Source organism: Prunus persica, chromosome G6, assembly GCF_000346465.2.
Source record: "Prunus persica cultivar Lovell chromosome G6, Prunus_persica_NCBIv2, whole genome shotgun sequence".
NCBI classification, from domain to species: Eukaryota; Viridiplantae; Streptophyta; class Magnoliopsida; order Rosales; family Rosaceae; genus Prunus; species Prunus persica.
In genome coordinates, this window is record NC_034014.1 from 27693302 (window position 1) to 27718536 (window position 25235).

General features: G+C 36.7%; 5 protein-coding genes and 1 pseudogene across 6 annotated transcripts; 4 read left to right on the plus strand and 2 right to left on the minus strand.

The window, feature by feature from the left end:
• On the plus strand, positions 3551 to 5078 carry LOC18775455 (annotated as a pseudogene).
• On the plus strand, positions 7065 to 9768 carry LOC18774763 (polygalacturonase At1g48100). The gene is made up of 6 exons (XM_007206136.2): positions 7065 to 7571; positions 8379 to 8546; positions 8647 to 8691; positions 8784 to 8991; positions 9090 to 9171; positions 9267 to 9768. The coding sequence occupies exons 1-6, from the start codon at positions 7188 to 7190 to the stop codon at positions 9766 to 9768; spliced, it is 1389 nt and encodes a 462-aa protein (XP_007206198.2). The 5' UTR covers positions 7065 to 7187.
• Positions 11703 to 14730, minus strand: LOC18773114 (pyrrolidone-carboxylate peptidase). 2 transcript variants are annotated; one of them, XM_007205816.2, is made up of 5 exons: positions 14547 to 14730; positions 13309 to 13636; positions 12657 to 12761; positions 12505 to 12552; positions 11703 to 12216 (listed from the first exon to the last, which is right to left on the minus strand). In XM_007205816.2, the coding sequence occupies exons 2-5, from the start codon at positions 13567 to 13569 to the stop codon at positions 11977 to 11979; spliced, it is 654 nt and encodes a 217-aa protein (XP_007205878.1). In that variant the 5' UTR covers positions 13570 to 13636; positions 14547 to 14730; the 3' UTR covers positions 11703 to 11976. The 2 variants fall into 2 exon arrangements, with proteins under 2 accessions (XP_007205878.1, XP_020420580.1); XM_020564991.1 differs by having other exon boundaries at positions 14467 to 14728.
• On the plus strand, positions 15657 to 20049 carry LOC18772820 (glucose-6-phosphate 1-dehydrogenase 4, chloroplastic). Its single transcript, XM_007208257.2, has 12 exons — positions 15657 to 16033; positions 16803 to 17028; positions 17164 to 17426; positions 17630 to 17724; positions 17866 to 17980; positions 18102 to 18307; positions 18390 to 18498; positions 18608 to 18645; positions 18742 to 18862; positions 18928 to 19130; positions 19251 to 19451; positions 19540 to 20049. Exons 1-12 carry the CDS (start codon positions 15944 to 15946, stop codon positions 19775 to 19777), a joined length of 1905 nt encoding a protein of 634 aa, XP_007208319.1. The 5' UTR covers positions 15657 to 15943; the 3' UTR covers positions 19778 to 20049.
• LOC18775201 (protein NIM1-INTERACTING 1) lies at positions 20725 to 21524 on the plus strand. The gene has a single exon (XM_007206490.2). The coding sequence runs from the start codon at positions 20992 to 20994 to the stop codon at positions 21337 to 21339; it is 348 nt and encodes a 115-aa protein (XP_007206552.1). The 5' UTR covers positions 20725 to 20991; the 3' UTR covers positions 21340 to 21524.
• LOC109949752 lies at positions 22483 to 24416 on the minus strand. The gene is made up of 5 exons (XM_020565901.1): positions 24278 to 24416; positions 23400 to 23476; positions 23123 to 23230; positions 22830 to 22916; positions 22483 to 22638 (listed from the first exon to the last, which is right to left on the minus strand). Exons 1-5 carry the CDS (start codon positions 24414 to 24416, stop codon positions 22483 to 22485), a joined length of 567 nt encoding a protein of 188 aa, XP_020421490.1.

Consider the following 25235-nt stretch of genomic DNA (forward strand, 5'->3'; position numbering starts at 1 on the left):
CTTAATGATTTAAATATCTAGCTAATATTTAATTGATGATCCAAGCGGAGACCGAGAGGAGATGTTTGGTGTTTGCTTCTTGTAACAAATACCATGACTTGAATGAGTGCCCGAGAGGGACTAACATGACTCATGCAATTTTCTTGTAGGTTCTCATAGAACTTAATGGGTTCTTGGTTTTCTAAATCCGTTGCTCGAGAGAGAATGGGTTGTTAATTGAGAATACTTTTGGTTGAGCCCGAGATGGGATATCGAATGAATTAGGAGAAACCAACTGTCAACATGGATAGTAATTAGGGTTAATTGGCTATAAGAATTAAGTAGAATTGGTTATGGTGAAGTCGGATGCTCTAGTGTCTCATCATCTTAATTTTCTATTGTTAATTAAATTGTTATTTTTCATAATTGTTTTAGTTTTCTTAAAATTAATCAATCTTCTTAATCAACTGTTCAAATAAACTTATGCATTAATCATAATTAGTAGTTAATAGGAAATTACAGTCTTCGTGGGAACGATACTCTACTTATTTCTATATTACTTGTATGGATTGTGCGCTTGCAATAATTTCACAACAAAAGGCAACTCAAAAGCCTGTGTTACAAACATCACAGTGAGTGACTCAACCATCAAGAATTCAGACAACGGCGTTCGGATCAAAACTTGGCAAGGCGGCTCCGGCAGTGTATCTGAAGTAACCTTCAAGGACATCCACATGGACATAGTTCTAAATCCTATTATCATAGACCAGTTTTACTGCCTCAGCAAAAAATGCCCTAACCAAACTTCAGCACTAATGATAAATAGTGTTCGCTTCTCAAACATTAAGGGCACATATGACAGTCGAAAGCCTCCTATGCATCTTGCTTGCAGCGACTCAATGCCATGCAAAAATCTCACCCTTTTGGGCACAGACTTGGTTCCTGCTCAGGGAGGGGCTTATTTGGATCCATTCTGCTGGAAAGCTTTTGGCCCTAAGGACACATTTTCCACTCGACAAGTCCCATGCTTGATGAAGGGTTACCCCAAAATGTTGCAACATGATTTTGACAGATCATGTTTTTAGAATTTGGGTTACTCGAAAAATAGTGTCTCCAATAAAATCATTTGGACCACATCTTTAACAGAAGCGTAGAGGCAGAATATCCCACCTTTATTAGTGATGTGGTCATCAACAGTGATTCGTGTAACATTACTGGTTTATCTTCCAACCATTTTCAGTAACTTTGAAAGTGGTTCATGTACTCGGTAACTTTAAGATGTGTCTCTAATGAGAAAAGTGGTCTTTGGTCTTCTAATTACTTTGATTTGCCGGCCCATTTCAGAACTCATTGCAAATCTCCAAGAATTTCTTATTGGATGATATTATTATACGACGTCTTTATTTAGTTTTGTGAAAATATAAATTATACATTAATTATTTATGATGACAAAATTATGCCTATTAGCATCACTTGTTTGTGAGCACAGAATTTTGGTTTTGTCCTTACCCTTTTTGTTCTTTTCTTTCTTAGCTGCCTTGTAAATTCTGTGATTCTTTCATGAAGTCTTAGCCTATAACATAAACAATTGCAGCCGCGCGGTTATACTCTATAAAAACCATAATCAGAATTTCTCTTTTTTAATTACTTTAATTATTGTTTACTTAGTGAATAATTAGTATTTAAGAATTTTATTAAATTTAAATTTTTTAAAAACTAGATACTATTTATTAAGTAATATCATTTATGATGTTAATTAAAATATTTAATACTAATTATTCACTAGAGAAATAATAGTTAGAACATAATTACTAACTAGCCTCTCTGCACGCGCTTCAGCGCGTGCGAGAGGTTTTTTTAAAAAAAATTTAAATTTATTTTAGAATTAAAAAAGATAATGGATATTTGTGTTCCATAAAAATAGGACCCATTATTTGAATTTTCTTTTAATTTTAATTTTTTTAATACGAAAAATTGTGAATTTACCATATTATCCTCATTTAATTAATAATTTCAATTCTTAATGTTTGCATTAACCAAGGGCATTTTCTGGTATTTTGAATGTTTCACCATTCTTTGCCTTTTGCTTTATATATATAGATGAAAGGAATTAAATCAAGGCTAAGATATAATTTAATTACTGAAAAGATTTTTTTTATTTTAAATTATTGACCTAAAGATACTAATCGCTAGACGGTCTTTTTTTCCCACGTGGCGCCTAATCGCTAGACGGTCTTTTTTTTATTAAAAAAAAATCGTATAGCCGAACGGCTATACTCCGTGTTTTAAATTTTTTTTAAAAAAATAGACTTGTGTTGAAACGTGGCGCCTAATCGCTTGGGGGTCCTCTTTTTTATATTAAAAAATGGTATAGTCATTCGGCTATACTCAGTCTTTTTATTTTTATTTTTTAAAACGTATAGCCGCTTGGCTATACTATTTTACACGTGGGCACCTAGGCGCTGTGCGTTTGCTCTGTTTTTATTTTAAAAGAATAGTATAGCCGGTCGGCTTTACTCCTTTTTTTAAAAAAAATTTATTTATAAATTGTCTTTAATAAATAGTATAGACGTAATACATTCGTGTTCTATACACGTCTCACGTTTTTTAAGAAGCAAACGTACAATAGTTGTATTATACATATACGTACGCATTTCTAACTTTTAATACACTTATTTTTTAAGACACACAAAATTCACGTATTATACAAATAATTCTCACATATTATTGAATAAGAATAACATATGTTATAAAAAATATATTGAAATATTATATAGTGGAATATTAATATCTACTTTGGATATGTTGAAACTAGCAAATTATTTTTTAAATTATTTTTCATTAAATAGTATAGCCGTTCGGCTATACCTTGATACCACTATTTCTTTAAAATAGTATAGCCGGGCGGCCATACTTATTTTGCCTAATCGCGAGAGGATCTTGTAAAAAAAAACTAGTACAGCCGCAGGGCTATACTCTGTGTTTTCAATTTCTTAAAAAAATAGACTTGTGTTGACACGTGGCGCCTAATCGCCGGGGGGTCCTCTTTTTTTTATATATTAAAAAATGTATAGCCGTGCGGCTATGCACATTTGGAAACTGTTAAATCCGAGCTAGACTGCAGTTTATTTTCATTACCTGTTTAATTATACAATTTAAGTAATTGCACATTTGCTGTCAAACAGACAGAACCTGGCTTCTACCTATTAAAAAGGTTACTCAAGAACAGTAAAAAATTGAAGGAGCTTTTCCTATAAATAGGCAAATCTTATGTTTTGGTTCTATTCAAAATCAAGCTTAAGCTAAAAGATATGAAAGTCTCTCAGATATTTGTTCCCCTCTTCATTGTCTTGTCAGTTCTTATAATTCTTGCCATTCAAAATACAGTTCATGCAGCTAATGTACACTTTCACAAGCTACCTAGAAAATCAGAATCACCCCCACATTCATCAAAAATCACCCCCATCACATTCATCAAAGTCGGAATCACATAAATCAAAATCAAAATCAGCATCACATAATTCATCAAAATCAGCACCACATTCACTTCCACCTGGTGTGGTTGCTTGTGATGCCAAGGTCTTCAGCGCACGGGGCGTTTGGTGCCGCAGGGGACAGTGTCACTGATGACGCACAAGCATTCAGTAAGGCTTGGGATGCCGCTTGCCAGATCGGAAGATCCTCTGTAGTTTTTCTTGTTCCTGATAAATATTCCTTCCTTACACAAAGTAGCCTATTCAAAGGGCCTTGTAAATCTTACCTACTGTTTCAGGTAATTATGTGACATTATGTATGTTACTAATTAAAAAGAAGAAATTTTTTTTGCATAGATATATAAAACTGATGGAATTCTTGTCTGAAACGTGAAGCTTGATGGGAGGATTGTGGCTCCTAGTGGACCCAATAAATGGTCATCAAGAAATAGTAAATCAGATTGGATGGACTTCTATGGAATCCATGGCATGACAATGCAAGGAGGTGGGCTTATAGATGGAAGAGGAGAAAAATGGTGGAATCTCCCCTGTACTTCAGTAAGGTAGCTTTTTCTATACTAATTAATAAAACGGCAGAAAGGAAGTGGCTGTGATCATACCCCCAACGTAAGGCATAATCACAACTCGAAATTCGATTTTTGAAGAAAATGAAAGGCGATTGCACCGCGTGCATTTGAATGAAGAAACTGTTGTAATGTTCCGTTTTGTACTTTTTCATAATGCAGGCCCTAAGATTTTTGAAAAGCTCTAACTTGAAAGTTCAAGGGATCGGTGTTCAAAGCAGCCCCAAGTTCCATGTCTGCTTTGATGATTGTCAAAATGTCCGATTAGAGTTCATCAGCATAAACTCACTGGGTGATAGCCCGAAGACCGATGGAATTCACATAGAGGATTCCAACAATGTGGAAATACACCATTCAAGAATTTCACCTGGTAAATAATTCTACAAGATCTTATTAATTCTTCATTAATTAAGTACCAGTAAGCAAAGCTGATTAGTTCTCAACAAATGAACTATGCAGGGGATAATTAATTACCTAAACCCCCTAATGCAGGTGATAGTAGTCATGATGTGGACATAACGAATGTAACTTGTGGTCCAAGTCATGGAATAAGTTCCTCTTAATTTAGTTAGGCTTCTATTCCAGTAATTAAAAGATTAATTAAGATTTAAGACCAAAACTTAGTGACTCATATGATTATTCTCTTCTTGGTTTGCAGCATTGGTAGTTTGGGAAGAGACGAATCTGAAGCCTGTGTGAAGAACATCACAGTGAGACTCAGTGATCAAGCAATCTGATAATGGCCTTAGGATCAAAACATGGCATAGTGGATCAGGAGCTGTGGCCAAAAATAACCTTCAACAACATAGAAATGGACAAAGTCAAAAACCCAATTATCACCAACCAATACTATTGCCTCAAAGACCACTACCCCAATCAAACTGCTGCCCTCAAGATATATGATGTTTCACATGCACAGCACATACAATGTGAAAAACCCACCTGTGCATCTTAATGCAGTGACTCAGTTCCATGTACAAACATCACACTTTCTCAGGTTCAACTGCACCCAGCAGCGCTGCTCAGGGAGATGGTGAGTTGAATTTGGAACCCCCATTTTGCTGGAAGGCTTACGGGATCATCGAAACACGTGTCACGAGGCCACTGAGGTCCTGTTTGATGGGTGAACTTCCTAAAAATAATTTGTTCTTCAACAGGATTCTAATAAGCGGTGTTGAAGATGCTGTCACGGTTAATTTGGTCATAGGTCTGGACGAAATCTGATCCTGCAATGTGCTAAAGTGTTCATTGCAAGGGAGTTGTACTTAGGAAAATGAATGTTATAGAACAAACCTTTTCCTTTTTTGATTATTAGGAAAACAAAAACTTTTCCAAACTGAAGTTATCCAAATTATGGGCGGTATCAGTTGAAAATCTGAACAACCCCCTTCTCACTTTCATGAATATATGGTTAATTGGATTCTTCAAAATTTTACTTTTTACTTTTTACCTAGATAGCAACAAGATAAAAACTGTAGAACACCTTGAGAGGCCATGCAGTTGACTGGAGAACAGATGGTAAATAACTAATAAGGCCCTTTGGAATTAAAAAAAAAAAAAAAAACTTATTGTTCAATTCGTCCAATCAGTTTTCTGTCCCCATTGGCCATGCTTAGGCTGGTCAACTTTCTTAGAATAATAGACGGGCTGATTTACATAATTTATAAATCATGTGGGCCTTGGGTGGGTTGCCATAGCCTGCTAGCACTGCAAGCAAATCAAAATTCTTGGCGTTTCTGCGAAGCTCTGGACCTGTTCTTTTACTTATTTCATTGCTGCTTTTTTATACTTAAAGATGTGCCTCATTCACCTCAACATTTTGAGGACTGAAATTGTCTGAACCAAGTGACCCTAATTCAGACATTCAAGAGAGAATGTCGACATAAAGAAGTGTCTGCTTCAAGAAGATAAAAGGACCTCACCAGCAGCCAGAAGCTACTATTGGTTTGGTGGGTCAGTGGATTGAGTTTCTTCAAAGCATGAAGTTTGCTTTTTGTTGACCTCATAATAATCCCAAAAGAAATATGATTTCATTTCTGTCTTTTTCTGTCTTCTTCAAGACTTTCAATCCCATCATCTATAATGCTTGGCTGCAAGCTATACGTATGTAGGGAAAACCTTCCAAAAATGGCTAATATCATTGCTTTTCTTTTTTCAGGCCTTTGCATCATGCTATACAACTTCTTTTTTATTTTATTTTTATTTTTTACAAGCAATTTTATGGAGGGGGAATTAAATCTAGAATCTCGGGTGTAGAGGCTATTGGTTATTACAAACAAAACCAAAATGGGAGTTTTTGATACAAGCAATATTGGGGAGGAGAAAATCAAACCTAGGACCTCGGGTGAAGGACAATTACAACTCCCTTGTCATGACTCATGCTAGCTATACAACTTCCAGTTTCACAACAAACTGCCATTTTTCTGATGAAATGGGTGAATATAATCATGGAAAAACCAAAATGGGATTCATTTAAAGATCCCAAAGCAACAACTTTTCCTGTCCAAAATGGGTGCACATAATCATTCAAATGGTAAACCACTCAAAAATCTCTTTAATCCACCAACCTTTTCTTTTCTTCTCTTGGCCGGCTATAGCTCCTCGCATGCAGACCCTTCTTCACATTGTGCCCAAAAAGCCAAAGCAAGCTCTCTCTAAATGGAACTGGTCGGTCTCACAACATGCATTATTGAATGGTGTTAGGCGTGGACTGACCTTCAAAAGTAGCTTCCCACTAAAACTTTCGAAGTATGAAAATGACGTACTTATTTCTAAGTATGAAATGGACGTACTTACACTCACTCTGCTGCAGCAATAGCCTCTTATCCCAAAGATTGTAGACTTGTAGCGTTATCTCTTGCAAGTTGTTTGGTGCTCAAAGTGGTCACGTACTGTATAAATCTTAACTCTTATGGTGCATTCAACTTCCTATCGTGGGTGCCTTGCTTCTACAGTTCTATTTTGACCCTACAATGCCTAGCTGATGACACTGACAATTTGCCTGTCAAAATCCTTGTTGCCAGTTGCACTCTTTGAAATCCAACAGCATGAATTTGGCTATAAACTCTAGGACAATAGAAGCACTTTATTTCTATAAGTAGCTAAAAGTTCTTTCATTCCATTTGCTCCACATGCACCTAAGTGAAAGCAAATGCTGAACATGATATTTGCTTGGGTACTTGTTATTCAAATTTTTTTCTTCTCTTTTTGTTTCTTCTTTCCTCCGATACACGGCAGCCTTCAAAGTACTGACACTAAACATGATAAGGGTTTGCATCTGATGTCTCGAATTTCATTGCCACCTTCTCCGGCACCAGAGGCTGTTAGCCCAAGCTACAATCCTACCACTATTTTCAATGTAAGATCTTATGGTGCCATTGGGGATGGTGTTACTGATGACACACAAGCATTCAAGCTGGCTTGGGACACGGCTTGTCAAACTGAAGATTCAGAAGTTCTTGTTCCTAAAGGTCATACCTTTATGATACAGTCTACAATATTCACAGGGCCATGTAAACCTGGCCTCAAAATGCAGGTAATTAATCTAGGTCTCCTCTTAAAGGCTGGAACTTTATTTAAATTTGTTGGAATTTTAGGATGTGTGATGAGTGTTTATGATACCATTGTTGGTTTATGTGTGAAGGGGTTTAGAACAATGGGACAATAGTTAAACAAAGTGATTTTATTACATTGGAGGAGAATAGTACATAGCTTGGTGTAGGCTAATTGGCCTCCTTCTTAGCTTATTGGCTTATTGGCCACCACACTTGATTGAGACTAGTTTGGGCTATTTGGCCCCAGCTTGAGCTCTTGTCTTCAAGCTTCTTCCATAGGTTGGGTATCTCACATGTAGCTCCCTCGTGGATTGGGAGTCGTACACACCACCTTTAGTTGATTAGCTAGATAGCTAGCTTTGTTGCTTAGTTTCCTAGCTTTTCTAGCTTAGGATTTTAGGCAGCTCTTGGCTCCCTAATAGATTGGGAGTTCTTTTTGTTAGACTCCACCTTGTTTCATTGCATTGCATGCCTATTTATAGGCATTCTTTGCCGACATCACCACGTCCACCAACTTGGCTTCTTTTTCCTCCGGCCACAAGTGTGTGGCTTATACTAGAAACTTATATATTGTACGATATTTATTTTTGTGGCTATTGTTTAGCCATCATGCTCCACCGCCAGAGTCTAGCAACATGAGTATTCTTGAGTTTTCTAGAATTGTGTAGTTACATCTACACAAATATGCATTGCTTTTTCAACAAAATTCTTTGAGAGACAAAGATAAATTTGGTAACTTTTTTGTCTTACCGAAATCTAACGTGTTCGTTGACTGGTTGATGGGGAAGATTGATGGGACACTAATGCCACCAGATGGACCTGATTCATGGCCAAGAAATAACAGCAAGAGACAATGGCTTGTTTTCTACAGAATCAATGAAATGTCAATGCAAGGTACTGGTGTAATAGATGGGAGAGGAGAGAAATGGTGGAACCTTCCTTGCAAGCCGCACAAAGTAAGCATCTTTGTTATTCTTTCACAGCACCATTGGTTTTATTTTATTACTCTTAGGCCAATTTCTCACAATGTTCTTTTATATATATGCAATGGAACAGGGTTTTACTGGAACAACACAGCCTGGTCCTTGTGATAGCCCAGTTGTAAGTCACAGTAAAAAAATTTCAGAACTTGTGAAGTAAGCATTGGTCAACTTTGGTGGAAATATTGTTTACATATGAACTTTATGTTGCAGGCCATAAGATTTTTCATGAGCTCTAATCTGAGTGTGATAGGACTCAAAGTTAAGAACAGCCCCCAGTTTCATTTCCGGTTCGATAACTGTCAAAACGTCTACATAGAATCACTTAACATAAAAACACCTGCTCTAAGTCCCAATACAGATGGAATTCACATAGAGAACACAAACAATGTGAAACTATATAATTCAGTCATCTCCAATGGTAATTACTAATTACACAACAGAAGCTTCCAATTTGTTGTCCATCGTGCAATCTCTCAAATGCTTACCTTGCTCTTTGGTTATTGACACTTCATGTAGGTGATGACTGCGTATCAATTGGAGCAGGTTGTTATAATGTGGAGATTAGGAATATTACTTGTGGTCCAAGTCATGGAATAAGGTACATCCACTGCTTCAAAGCACATATGGATGGTTTCTAAAGTTCCATTATTCTCCAAGATTCACTCAACCCAAATCCTCTTTCTTCCCATGTAGCATTGGAAGTCTTGGAATTCGCAATTCTCGAGCATGTGTTTCGAACATTACAGTTAAGGACTCAATCATCAAGCACTCTGACAATGGGGTTCGAATCAAAACTTGGCAAGGTGGATCAGGGTCTGTGTCAAGAGTAACATTCCAAAACATTCACATGGACACCGTTCGAAACCCGATTTTGTTAGATCAGTACTATTGCCTCACCAAGAAATGCCCTAACCAAACCTCTGCAGTTCACATATCAGATATTTTGTACTCAAAGATAAAAGGTACATATGATGTGAGAAGCCCACCTATGCATTTTGCTTGCAGCGACTCCATGCCATGCACAAATCTCACTCTCTCTGAAGTGGAACTGCTTCCTGCCCAAGGAAAATTTGTGTCAAATCCAATTTGCTGGAGTGCATATGGAACAGTGCAGACCCTTACAATTCCACCAGTTTTCTGCTTGTTGGGGGGCACTCCAGAAATGTTGCCACAGAATGGTAAGGAAAGGTGTTAACCAATCAAAAGTAAACTGAGATACATATCAAAGAAATATAGCTATTCTAAACGAAATTACAAGTAATTAAGAAGTCCAAGAGTCTGTTATATATGGTATATGGTGTAGTAGAATGCTTTATTTTTATGTTTTGTTCTTAATATCCAAGAGCTTGTAGATAAGCTAGAAATTTGGTTTGTACTTAAATCTAGTGCCTTTTCAATCTCGTTTAAATCCAAGTTGTGTTCAGTAATCAAATTAGTAAACATCAAAATTATATTCACATAATGTGGAGTTTACTTCTAACACAGCTGGCGTTTCATTACGGCTTCGTAACTTAGCAATTGTTGCTTGTTTTTCATATATTGTAGTGTTGGGTTGAATTGGTGCAATCAAGTTTGTTGTGGCTTTTACATGAGTTATCTAATTGCTCATAGTATTTTAGGGGAAGTAAAACAAACGTCTACCCCAAAAACACAGAGAAAAATACATTCTCAGTGAAAATGTGACAGCAAAACCTGTTGCAACGGTGTTTCGTGGGTTTTAGTAGCGAAAGAGACCGTCTTTAAGCGCTGCAAAAGAATGTATTATTCGCAGTTTGAAAGACCGCCGTTAAAAGTCGGCAGAATATTGAACGCTTCTCCTTGTGCAGAAATTATGTAGTTTTGAGATGCGCAAAAATAAAAAAATTATTATGCTAGAAATAACAAAATTATGTAGCCTTCACAGAACATACCCTGCATAATGCATACGAGATCATAATTCGGAAACAAAATTATTATACTATAAATAACAACCAGAGCGTATTAATGAAAGAGCAACAGAATCATGACAACCAAATAATTTAGAGGCCAAAAGCATAACTCTCGACGATTCATCATTCATCAGAAGACACTGTGTCTGAATTTCCCCTCTTGGGACAAAATAAAACAATAAGCTAGAATTATATGAATAAAATTTGGATATTAGGAGTTGCAATCCTATTTTGCCAATGTTACGAAGCGAAGCAATGGATGTGAATGCCAAAAGAAAAGGGTGAGTCATACAAACTATCACTAATAAACATAGCAGTAGAGCAGAAAAAGGTACATGCACAATTACAAAAGAACTTTGTGGTCATAATTCATGTCTGCATATGCCTGCCTGGGGGTGGGTAGGCAACAGCCTCCACTAGTTTATAGTGAACCATTGGACTTATGGTGAAACTGGGTTGAAAAGGAATTCAGCAAGAAAATAAAATGACAAAACCAAAAGTTGAAAGTTTACTTTCTTACATAGGATTTTATAAATTTCGAGGCCGTCCATATTGTTACATACCCAAAAAATTGAGCTTTACTCATTAGTGATGAATGTTACTCATTACAAAATTCTTAAGTCATTCGTTGAAATTTTGACAAGTTACATGAAGAGAGACGGACTTTCAAAAACTTTTAAGTCATTTCTTAAATTTTTGAGAAATCAAACAAAGAGAAAGACATACTTAAACAATATATACTACCGGAATATGCAAGTTTTTTCTCTGCTCAGTGATGTTTTTAGATTGGTCCATCTAATGGGGGACCATAGAGCACCATTATAACATCTAGCATAATAGGTCATACAGGACCACATCACATATATCTCTCGACAGAGAAAGCACTGACTTTTGGCAATTCTAGATGCAACCTCAGAGTGCCAAGTAATTGCCATACCCATTACTATGAAAATAGTAGCGGTTTGTTAGTCATTCATTGTGCATCATACCTTATCTCCACAGAGGAAAGTTTTTCTCCCACTCTTATGAACTCAAGCAATTGTTCTGCTCTCTTTTGACTTTCTTGCTCTGTTTTGGATCCTCCCCTGTTTTTTGTATATGGCAAATCTACTCATTTGATTTCTGTTTCTTCACCTTATGTACTTTTTTCTTTTCTTTTAATCCAATAATATCACATTGAAGGAGATGCACATAACACAAGTATTAGCAAGCTCCATGAGCAAACTGGGATGTCATTCACATACTGGATTGAAAAATTTCGGCAAGTTACCGGAACCTGCTGGAAAACACTTATGGAAAAATACATCACAATTAAGAATGTTCTTTCAATACAGTTTCGCTTTGATTACACTTCCTGATTATTCAAGCATTTCCATTTATGAAGCGTTGATCCACCTTAATAAACGTGGCAACTTCATACTAGCTTTTCGATCAAGCTCTTTGGCATACAGATATGGTTGGATGATGATGGACTGCTAATTTAATGAAGTGAGCACCTCTAACAAGGAAGCAGCAAATTGCATTTGTGTGTCCTCATCTATGGTCAAGAACAGAGGCACATGAACAAAGAGCGATTTGATCCCGTTTTGCTCTGCAAACCGAAGGGAATGGTAGTAGACATAGTTGCATACAAAGCGGCCTGCATCGTCTGAGGTCATCACCTCAAAACCCTTCTTTGCCAAGGCCTTTGTTATGTCCTCAACAGGAAGAGAAGTCTGCACATAATCAGAAGAAGAAATAGTTCCAAGATTGAGGAAAATGAGGAACCATTGTAGTCACATACTCAAATACAAAATAGGACCTCTGAATCAACCGTCATGCAACCATCATGGAGGAAAGAAATTTAAGGTATAAAGTCAACCTATTTTTCAAGACAACTTCAGTCCTTCAAGCAGGTATTCTTCAAGTAATCATAAAAAAATTTAATGATTTATGAGGTGCAAGAGAAAGTACTTGAAATCTTTAGGAGGCATATAATGAAAAATCATGGCCACCCAGCCTACCTCTCGTATATGTGAAATTCCACCATCTGAAGGAATAATGGGGACTTTCTGCAAAACATATGATAAAAGTTAACAAAATCTGAAGAACTTCGAAGCTGATGTCAAATAAAATCCCAATTAACCAGAGACAACCCCTGCAAGTTCTATCTAACCTGAGGCTTCCATCCCATCTCATCAGGGCAACGAAAAGTAGCTTCATTGACAGCTTGATGCTCAATAGCAAACCTTGTTGCACCACTATTAACACCAAAGTGTACCTACATAATTACGGTTAAAATTAAGAAAGGGTAAGACACATGACACATGAATACATCTGCGCAAGTACAACAATCGTAGCGATGAAATGCTCTTGAACAGATGTGATGGATAGTTCTGTTATTTATTAAAGTTCTAGTAAAATCTTTAATACATGTGCACAAGCTTTTTCTCTATAGATGATGTTGATAATGACTATTTTCTAAAGTTTTATGTGAAAAAATTTCTTTCACATAATAGAAAAACCAGATGGGAAAGAACCAATCATCAAATCAAATTCCTATAAATTCTTTGAGCTGTATCCAGTTCCTATATGAACAAATCAAAAGAACATTGTTTAAAAGGAGAAATGATAAATGAATTTGAGTCCCAAGTTTTGAACCCAAACCATGCTGATATTCTTAGATATGTAGGGGTCTTTAAAGTCTACTAGCTAGTTATATATGCTTAGCAGACTAGCTTCTAAGGACAGAAAGAAAGGAACTTGAAATAAAGTGTGATCCAGCTTAGAAAATGAGAAGCAATGGACCAGACATGAGAACAACTCACCCAAATAATTCTACTGGAATTTGAAGAATCCTGCTCGCTGATAGCAGATCGCAATGTCTGGTATAGGGGAACAACTGCTCCTTGTCCTGCAGTCTCAAGAATGCTGCAACTTCCAAGAACCAGACCCTTTGGTGAACCCTTCTTCTTCACATACTCTTTGAGATTACTGACAATAGTCTCAGTTGGATTCTCTGAAACTCCATGGAATTTCTTAAAACCAGTCACATGAATTGTTACTGTTGAAGGTCCTTCAGACCCCATTTATGAGCTATTAATATCTAATTGAGGAATGTGTTAAAGCATCAAATCGGAAGTAATATCTAAGTACCTGCATCAAACTACCGGAAATGAGTGAAAAAAATGCAGAGGCATAAACACAAGTACATACAGAGTAAAGAAGTCTACGTCTACAATCAGCAACCTGTCTAGGTTTAGCTCCTGCTGAGTTTACACCACTGAAAGTTTTTATCTATGAAACTCATTGGTTACTTTAAAATCCGAAAGCTGATTCTTAACAGATTCATTATATCAATGCTCTTCCTTTAAATCATGCTCGTAGCATAGTAGTAGTTAATACCATAATATAACAGCTAAACAATTATATGAATGGATACTGTTGAAACAGTTAAACTATAAACAATTAGCAACTGTCTGTCTAGCAATTACAATTTTAATACTTGATGAACCGATCAAGTTCAGTCAGACCAATCAAAGGACTGAAGCCCATTTGTTTTCATTTCTTTTAGATAAGCATCTTTATGGATGAGACTGCATACACCAATTTTTATTCGAAAAACCATATCAAATGCAAAATTGAGAAATCCCCATGGCCAGAAACTCAGAGTCAGCAGTCACCACCAACAAGAGAAAATGGCTCTGTATGAAGGCAGACACTAAACTAACTGACAAACAATAAATTTTGTTAATTGGATATAAATTGAAAACTCAATATCCTGCAGTGCATGAAGATCAAATAAAAGTGGATATCAGATTGTACTAGACCCTCCAAAAATTTAGCTCCCAAGACAAACCACACAGATGAAACACTGGATTTAAACAAAGCCATCCGAACCCAAAAAAGTAAAACCAAAACGCGAATTGGAATCAGACTGATGAGGCATCCAGATGATGATATAAGTCAAAGACCCAGAAATCTACCTTGAAAAACAAAGCCTTGGAATTAAAACATGCAAGATTCTGAAAATTATATCAAAAGAAAAAAGAAGAGCCTTTCTTGCCTGTAATCTTCACAAGCCTCAACCACCAGTCTTATCTGCTCAAGATGATTTATTTACAACTGGTAAAGATTCCAAGTGGATTGATTATAAGAGAGAGAGAGAGAGGGAAAGAGAAAGAGAGAGAAGGGGAGGAGGAGGTTATGCAAAGGAACGTGTTAGTGGAGGGTCACTATCAAACAACAAAAAACAGAGTATATATTCATGATTTATAGATGATTTATAATTGATAATTGAAATATAATATTGGGGTAATGAGGAACTTTGGATGGATAGCACGCACCACATAATTGCATACATTCTTTATTGGAGTTGGCAACTGTACATTTAATTTAGGTGAGGAACTTTCTTTTTCTTTTCTTTGGTTCTCTCTGTTTATTATCCAATGATTTGTCGTTTATTGTTTGTGCTTGAGTTTTGGTCCTACCAAAGATAATTTAGCTACTAAACCCAAAGATTCCTTCTTTTCCATTGAGTTTTGCTATGATCACATGTGGGTTTGTCACAGATTATACCAAACTACTTTCATAATTATTGTACTAAGCACTTCCCTTTTTGAAAAGAAGGAAATTGTTTAACGCAATAAATGCATCATAGTATTTGTAGCTTAACCACTCATAAAAAAGAACCTATATAAATAAATATCTCACAGATCACGATAATTAATCACGTGATGAATATATGAAAGACGATTGTAAGAGTTTATTGTGTAAACTTGTTTTATGCATGAGACTTTCTATACAAGAACAAATGTAGGGCATGTTTATGCAAAGTCTAAATATTGGGTGATTAAAATCAATGGTTGGTGTGTTTTTTTCCTTTGATTGCCACATTCCAACTTACCCTTGGTCAGTTGGTCAATTGTAAGGAATTAGAGAACAAATGATAGCAGCCATGAGAAAGTGTAGGGTACAAATGGGCCACGGAGATTTATAAAGACCTACATCCGATCCAACCTAAATAACCAAACAAGGTTTTATACCAAGCCCATGAAAAATCCCCTGTTGTTGTTTTTTTGTTTCAGTTTTTTTTTCTGGATAAGAACAAACCGACAAAGCCCCTGGTTTTAAAGAAACGACAAAAATAAAAAGTACGTGAACATGACGTAACGCAATGATAACGTAGTACAGATCAAAATTTAAAGATTGTAAGATTAAATAACACTCTCTCATCCCATCACAACCGTCCATTTTCTCACCCGCCGCCTAATCATTTCTGGTTTAACCCATGAAAACTTATCAACCGATCGATTAATCTCACGGGGTCAATGATAGTTTTATCGGGTGCACCCAAAACCACAAACCTTTGGTTGCAATCGTCCTCTGTATTCTTCTATGAGAGCTCACAGTCACAGAACATCAAAAGAATGTAGAGCCTGAGCTCGTAAACAGATCAAAAGGATGTCGATGTCATTTTCAGCTGTATCTGTACCATCCTCAGTTTCAAGGCCAAGCTATCTCTCCTCCAGTGCTTACCAGTTCTCTTTTGGGGTGAGCTCTCAACTATCAAATATGTATATTCATTTGTACTTTTATCTTTGTGTAGTGATGCATAGTGCTTAGTGTAGTATTTGGTGAAATGGGGTGTTTGGTTTCTGGGAAAATGGGTGAGAAGCAGTGAAAATTTTGGATACTGAAAAAGGAAAAATGGAAATGATCAAATTTGTTTTTCTTTTGCTTTGCTTTGCTTTGTCTTGTGTTTTTTGGACAACCAAGCTGAAGCTATAACTGAGATAGGGGAAAAGGAGGACTTTTGTAAATGGGTTCTAATAATTATAGATGTGGGGTGATGAGATTTTGAGTCTATGCACCATGAGTGAGGTCTTGTTAGTTAACTTGTCTTAAACTCCTAAAATCCAAAGTGCTGAATTTGGGGGGCAGGTCTGTGAGGAAGATAGAGTAAGGTCAAGATGGTTTGAGCTTCAGGCTTTGAGGTTATGACATTTTTATCCATCTTCCTCTTTCTCTCATTTTTTTGTCTCATTAGATTCTAGAGGGAATAAGAGATTGAAAAGAGGGATTTGGGGGTGAGATGAAATTGTGTATAATTTTCATTACCAATAAAAATGTGTGTATTGGTGTTTAATTGCTTCATTCAGTGTCATTGACTATTTCTAGCTCATCCAAGCTCATCCCATAAGTCGGAATGGGCAGGGACTCGGGATGGGGGCATATTATTCTAGCTTTATCAGCTCCATCAGGGCTAGTTTTCATCTGTACTAATTAAGGAAAAATTCTTTCTTTTTTGGGTTGTTCGTAGGCTCCAGCAAACTACCTCCGTTCTGGGTCGGGTGGACGAGTTGTGCTTCATGGAGGACCTCTCCATTTGTGCCGAAAATTTTGTGGCTTAAAACAATGGATACTTGAGAACTTACACCATCAACAGCATCAGAGAAAACTTGGACCTACAAATGAGTATAAGAGTATTAAAAATCAATTCAAAGATCACTCAACAGATCAATCTGGTTCGACTTTATCACATGAAGGTATATCGCATCAACTTTAAAATTCGTTGATGGTTAGGAATTAAAAAAAAGAAAAAAAGAAGGGGTGTTTTACAATTAATGTTCTCTTTTTCTTCATGGTGAAGTCTTTTCATATTCTAGATGATGTATCTGCAGATTCCAATGATCAAACTTCGAAAATAACTTCAGAACTTGAAGAAAGTTCATTGCCAAGTTCCCAACCACATGCTTCTGTAACAGAGCCCACTACTTCAGTGGAATCTCCGTCCATGCCACAAACACATTCCTCCAAGTTTCTCGTTGAGTGTGGTGAAGAACCCTCACTCTGCATTGCGGTCATAGGAGCAACTGGTGAGCTGGCTAGGAGAAAGATTTTTCCAGCGCTTTTTGCGCTGTATTACAGTGGCTTTCTTCCTGAGGTAGGATGACTTTGCTATCGTTGTCCAGCCAGATTTTTATGGGCATTTCTGTTGTGACACTATCATCAATCCATGATTAATATGGTTCTAGCATGTACAATGAAGATCCTGTTTGGCCAAGAACCAAGTTATACAAAGTTGTTCTACATTTCATTGAGTAAAAAAGTGTTTCCTTCTTTCATTGTTTTACTTTTTGACTGCAGAATGTAAGTATCTTTGGTTATTCAAGAAAGAATATGACAGATGAAGATCTGAGATCCATGATCGCTTCAACTTTGACTTGTCGTGTTGACCATCAGTATGCTTCTTGTGTCACCTTATATTCCATGATATGTCATCTAGTTTTTTATTTTTTGTTGTATGTAATAGCATCCGTTTTCAAAGGGCCTAAAGATGTCTGCATTTTAAGTTAACCATTGGACATACAAATACCTCTCAGAGGAAACTGTGGAGACAAAATGGATGTTTTCCTTAGTAGAACACACTACATTAATGGAGGTTATGACAACAGAGAAGGGATGTCAAAACTCAATGTGCTGATGAAGCAGTTTGAGGTAAAATGAATGCACAGATATTAAGAAAATATTTTCTGTCTTAAATAGCACTTATTTGCCTTTCGAAATTACTAGCTGGATGCTTTTGATAATTGATTCTGTAACAGCTAACCTACCTCAGGGAAAATCTGAAGCGAACAGGATATTTTATCTTTCTGTGCCACAAGAAGCACTTATAAATGTTGCATGTTCTCTCGCTGATAATGCCCAAACCCTGAAGGGCTGGAATCGTGTAATCATTGAGAAACCTTTTGGCTTTGATGTATTATCATCTCATCGGTTGACGCAGTCTCTGCGTTCTAAGTTTGAAGAGAAACAAATATACAGGTCTCCTGTTTATACTTTCTACACATATCAAACAGAAGATTGACATCATCCATTCATGTATTTACAGTGTCTCTTATTTCAGGATTGATCATCTTCTAGGAAGGAACCTTATTGAAAATCTCACGGTTTTAAGATTTGCTAATCTAGTATTTGAGCCGCTGTGGAGCCGTACATATATACGCAATGTACAAGTAAGTTATCTTTCTATTTTTTTTTTTTCTTCATCTAATGAAATATATGTAGCATGTACATATTCATATGTATATATATTTTATGTAAAACACTTGAGTTGTGTTGCAGGTCATTTTATCAGAAGACTTGGGTGTCCAAGCAGGAAGGTAATCCTGTTAGCTGTATCCTTGCTTTTAGAGTACGTACAGTAAAACCTGAGAAAGAACTGCCATGATAACTTATTTTCTTTTCCTTTTCTGAAGGTACTTTGATGGTTACGGGATCATTCGTGACATAGTACACAGTCATATACTTCAAACAATAGCATTGCTTGCCATGGAAACACCAATAAGTCTAGATGGGGAAGATATACGAAATGAAAAGGTAGGCCTGCATGTTATACTCCTAAGGAGTGCCTATAGTTGTTTTTATGACAAGCTTATTTTCAGGCCAAACTTCTGAGATCAGTCCGGAAATTGGAGCCCAGTGATGTTATACTTGGCCAATATAAAGGGAGTACTAGAGATAAGGTTGATCTATTTATGAACAGCCTGACCCCCACATATTTCGCTGCTGCATTGTACATTGACAACGCACGCTGGGATGGTGTGCCGTTCCTGATCAAAGCTGGCATGGGACTCATCCAACACAGGTTACATACATTTTAGTACCACTTTGTGGGGGAAAATTCATTATATTAGTCAAACATTTAAGCTAGAATCTAGTTTGACAACTTAGAATCTTCTTACTGAGTACAAATTGTACAATGCAGAGTGGAGATACGCATACAGTTTCATCGTGTCCCAGGAAACCTTTATCGTGAGCGTATGGGGCACAACATCGACCTCGCTACCAATGAACTGATTCTGCGTGATACACCTGATGAAGCCATCCTAGTCAGAGTTAACAATAAGATTCCAGGATTGGGGTTCAAGTTGGATTCTCCGGAGCTGAATTTACTTTATAAGGATAAGTAAGCACTCTAGCATAGCATTGCCAGGTTTACTGCAGTACACAATTTTTATATGACTTAAAAGTGCTTGTTTGCGTTACTATGGCAGGTACAATGTAGAGGTGCCTGATTCGTATGAACATCTCCTTCTTGATGTCATTAATGGAGACAACCATCTGTTTCTGAGAAGCGATGAGCTCGCAGCCGCATGGAATATTCTAACCCCAATTCTGAATGAGATAGACAAGAAAAATATAGCACCGGAGCTGTATGAGCTGGGGGGTAGAGGCCCGGTAGGAGCATACTATCTGTGGGCAAAACATGGGGTTCGCTGGGCAGAGGACTAGCAATTTAAGATTTCTGTACAAGTTATTTTCTTGGGGCTCTTTCTTTTACCTTATCATGTAATTCATGATTATTTTCCACTTGGATTGTGTTAATACTTCGCTTCATAGCTTTGTGTTTCCAGAATTCCATACAGAAAATTCTGTGGTCAGCAATGGTGCAAGATGGCTTCTACGCTGCTTCACATTGCCATATAATATGTTTCTTTTTGTATGTATTTTTTTGGATGAGATACTGTATGTTTCAATCATTGATCATTTTAGCAAATTGTTTATATTAAGTGTCACCAAATTAAATAATCATTAATGACTCAGTATACAATATTGAGTTAACCATTTATGTTCTAAGGGAGTCATGAGTGCTCGATTGATTCGCTTCTCTATAAGTGTAAGAATGCTTTTTCTTTTCAATCGGTGGGAAGAGAGATTCAAACTTATAATCTCTTTTAACCTTGAAAAGATAGCTTGATGGGGTTTAAAAATAAAAAAGACTACATCATGATATGACCCCATGATATATATATATCAAGGAATCAAGGGCCAGCAAGATGTCATATTATCACATGTCATAATACTGTGGTGTCACTACGAAGTTGGTGGACCTTACGTTATGGGGATGACGCTTACAATTATTTGGGCAAGTGCAATCTATAATGTGAATTGACCTTTGTACCACTGGTTTCTTACACTACTGGAATCTTGTGCGAGTCAAAATATGCAGAGTTTCGAATGGGCATTCTTGTCAATGTGTCATCCTCTTATCGATGACTCTGTCTTCTCTTTCTTGTCAAAAAATTACGAGGCAGCGACTTATATAGAGTCAAGCAACACACTTACGAGTTCATAAGCAATCGATTAGCTATTCTCTTTCTCTTTCTCCGTCGCACACAAAGCCAGTTAAAGAAATAATAGAAGCAATGCAGAAGAAAACAAAATGATGTCCATTGCTTCTCTCTCTCTCTCTCTCTCTCTCTCTCTCTCTCTCTCTCTCTCTCTCTCTCTCTCAACCCATACACTCACTCCCACATTAAGTAATGGGCACTACTCCATAGAAAAAGACCATGTTCAGATGTAATCTTTAGAAATAAATAAAAAACTATACTAGCCCATATCTGATATCTCCTCCCCCTCTCTCTCTGTCTCTCTGTCTCTCTGTCTGTCTGTCTGTCTCTCTCTCTCTCTCTCTCTCTCACAAAAAACTAAGAAGAGAAGAAAACATGGAAGGAGAGAGAAAGAAAAGGAAGATAGAAAGTGAAGAAGAGGATGAAGAGGAAAAGATTCAGAAATTCTTTGCTCTGATTAGAAGTACAAGGGAGGTGCGTGAACTTTTGAGGGGCAACTCAAGCAATCATGAGTCAAAGGATAAAAAAGATGAGAAGAAGATGCAAGAAGAAGGCAAGGCTGCTGATGCTGGGGCTTGGAACCCAGCATTTCAACCAGAAGACTTCCTTGAGGATGATAAGAGCTCTGGTCATCATGGAGAAGCGGGTCCCTCTAAAACAGAAGAAGATGATAAGAAAGAAGACAAAGGAGGTAATGGTTTAGACCTAAGGCTTTCTCTGTAGCTTGGGAGGCGCGCAGGTCAAATGATCTGGCAGTGCACCTTCCTCCACGTGGAATTCAGGTTGACTATGTATGTATCTTATATATTGTAATGCATGCATTAAGAAATTAAGCACCGTTAATTAAGCTTCTGTAAATTACTAATTAAGTTGTTTCTATGTGCTTTGCTAAAATCTTTCACTGTCTCTCAATGGTCTGGCCATCAGTGAAATTATTTTTCTACCAGAAAATATCTTCTTGGGTTATAAATAAACTATTATATTAGCCATTAGGGGTAGTTTTAAGTTTTAACCACTACTATTAGCATGAAATTGATGAAAGAAAGAGAATAATTGAGTGATGTTATATCTGACATCAGCAAATTAAACCACCAGGTTTGATCCATTCAATGCAACCTTTGAAAATGAGCAAACTTATTAGTTGATTCACATCAATCACTGGACCACGTTTGAAGACATCACAAGAACCTACAATAGGTCCCACTTAGATATCTTTTCTATATATGATCTAATAAATCTCATAAGATGGATTTCATGATGTTGTGGGATCCATGTAAAGCCGACGCCATGTGAGAGGTTAGAGAAGAAGCAACCTAAGTTGACTCCATAGAAATTTTTGTTGTTGTTTATTTTAAATACAAGCGATATATATTGAAAGAGGAAGGATTCGGACAAGACCTTTAAGTGCAGAGATAACTACTCTTAACTTCTTTAATAGCCCAACTTAGGGATGTTACACATTATTCATCATAAACTCAACTTTTTAATACCAAAGAACATCTTAAGATAATCTCTCAATTCCTTGACACCAGGAGGCATTGTGTGTACAAAGCAGGCTGACACCATGATTGCCTCCCTGAACATACTAACCAAAGGGTACACGCTAAGCCAACTCAAAGGCATTATACTTTGACAACGCTAATGAAAAGAGTGAATTTGATGAAACAAGTTCACACAAAAAAAGGGGAAAAAGGAAAAGTATATTCAGCTCGATTCAAGTGAAAATAATGAAATTAAAAAAAAAGGCTGAAAAATAGATTCCCAAACGATTTAATAAATATTTTATAAATTAAAAAAACTTGTATATTCGAGATTAAGAAAACCAATTAGTAACAGTGGTGTAATTATCCCTCTGATCATTATTTATCACAAGCTCAACTTTTTAACACCCAAGAACACCTTAAGATAATCTCTCAATCTCGTGACACCAGGAGGCAACGTGCGTACAATGCAGCCAGACACAATCTGCCTCACTAGCTTCAATCCTTGATCTGAACCCCCTATGACCACAACCAGGTCATTCTATTCCATTGAAAACAAAACACACATTACACTCATTCTTGGACGTTAAAAGGTCCAGCACCAGAACTACAGTAAGAATGCTGATACGAACATAAATGTTATGAATTTAATCATTTAGATTTGTTTTAGAAAATTGACAGACAGGGTTGCAACTTCAAACAAAAATGGAAGCAAATTTAAGCAACACCCACCCTCTTGATCTTATATTTTGTGCAAATCCCATCAAAATGATGCCCAGTGCGGATGATGTCATATGGACCTTCCAGTATTCTTAATGCCTGAAATCAAAATGTTCTGCACTCAAATCAGAAATTCAACACAAATAGCTTGACAAATCAGTTCGATGAGAAAAGCAATACTTTGAGGTTTCAAGCAAAAGCAAACGTCACCATAAGTTTTTATCAGTAAAGATAGATAAATTGAAACTGAGATTTTCATTGAGACGTAAACATTTTAACAATAACAAAAGATAAGACATTTGTACCCGATGAACAGGAACTCTGACTGACAGAAGTAAATGAAGATGTCTTGTCTTGGAAACAGCAGCTCCTACCGTAGTCGGGGTTGTTGACGATGTAATGAAATACTGATCCTAACCAAAATTAAAAATACAAAAATTTAACATGTGCAACGAAAGATACATTGTTTTTATAAAGAAAAAAAAAAGGGGACAAATGAGTGATTGATCAACCTAGAGTATATTATACAAAGATCAAATACACAAAAGTGAACATTTGTAAACAACATTTATTATAACATACATGATCCAGTGCACATGCAATGCCATACTCTTTTAAAGCAGATTCCAACTGCGGCCAAGACTCTTGCAAATCAGCTGCTGCAATATAACATGCAAAGACTCACAAGTGACAAGGTTTTGTTCTTTTACATAACTATGATAGAAATAATCATACTTTAAAAATCTCAAGAATGATGGAAAATAGTTTAATTTCACTGGTGTGGTGTGGTGGTACCCTCGGACTAAGCCATTGATTTCATATAGCAGCCTAAACTAAATAGGTAAAACTGCCTAATCCATGTAAAACAGATGGGGATGCCATGTGGGTTTTAAAACTTTTTATTAGGCCTGCATTTAAGGTGTAATTTAGGGTAGAAATTTGGGATTGTTTCTTGTAAATTAAACAATGAAAAGAATATGAACAAGAACAAGAGAAGAAGAAGTGGAGATCATGGGTTCAAGTCCTATCAGTTGCATAACACTTTTTTTTTTTTTTTCTAAAGGAAGTTGAGGTTCCACCCCAAAACCAATTGGCAATGGGAGGAGTAGCCCAACTCCTTATAAGCCCTTGCTAGGTTTTACAACTTTTCAATGTGGGACTCTTTACCTTCACATTCTCACACGCCCCCGCACGTGTGGTGAATTTTCAAACCTAACACGTGGACAACATATTTTGGGTGACGTGAAGCACGTGTGGCCGTTGGGCTTTCACACGTGGGCAACCCGCTCTGATACCATGAAGGAAGTTGAGGTTCCAACCTAAAACCAATTAGCAATGGGGAGAGTAGCCCAACTCCTTATAAGCCATTGCTAGGTTTCACAACTTTCCAATGTGAGACTCTTTACCTTCACATTCTCACATTTTCTGACCAAAAAACAACTAGAGGAGAAGGTACGTACCATCGGATCTAGAGAAGGGCCTACGGAAAGAGAAGAATTTCTCTTCTGGTATTATAGTGATGACTTCATCATCTCTGTCCCCTAAAGCGATATTAGACACAGACACAGACTTGACGACGCCGTTGACGTTTCTATTCATCCTGGGTGGCTCGTGGGCGCAGACAGAAAGATAATGAGTTCAACGCCACCGTGAGAAACGAGTTTGTTGATGAGGGATCCTACACTTGTTTTATTTTCTAGATCTGAATATTGCTATATATATAACTCCATCAGTTGTCTGGATTTTGTTTAATATTTGCTTTTCTTCTGGTAAGTTTGAGTTGTCTGTCATGCTTTCTCTTTTTCTTCAGATTGTCTGTAATGGTAGGGTTCCTTACACTATATTTTCTTCTGTTTTTGAATATGCTATATGGCTATTTCACCTTTGTCCTTGAGGATATATAAACCATATCAATTTGAACCTCAAGTTTTCGTTTATGGATTTGAAAATCATGTACGTACCAACACAGTTCTAACAAGTTCTCTTCATGGCGCAATTAATATCACCATTTGGAAGTATCATTGTCTGCCAATTAGATAGATTAACACTCAAACAACTAGATTGATCATGACATGCTTTTGTTTTGCTGGTTTTTCTTTAGACATAACATAAATAACTTAGCCAAAAATTTGATACTTTAAAATAGGATATGGATCCTTTCCTTGGATTTGATCGACTCTTAAAATTCATATATAGCTTGGTGTCTTCTAAAATTCCCACCTATAGTGTTTCAATCATTGTTCATATTCGTTTTATTGTCCTGTATTTTTTGTTTGGATTACTGTTCCATTTTACAAATATATATATGTACATGTTTGGTAAAAATAACTTGAAGCTCAAGAAACAGATTTTCATCGACATTTCGCGAATAATTCACATTGCATCCACATAACATGACGAAAGTTAAAACACCAAGCA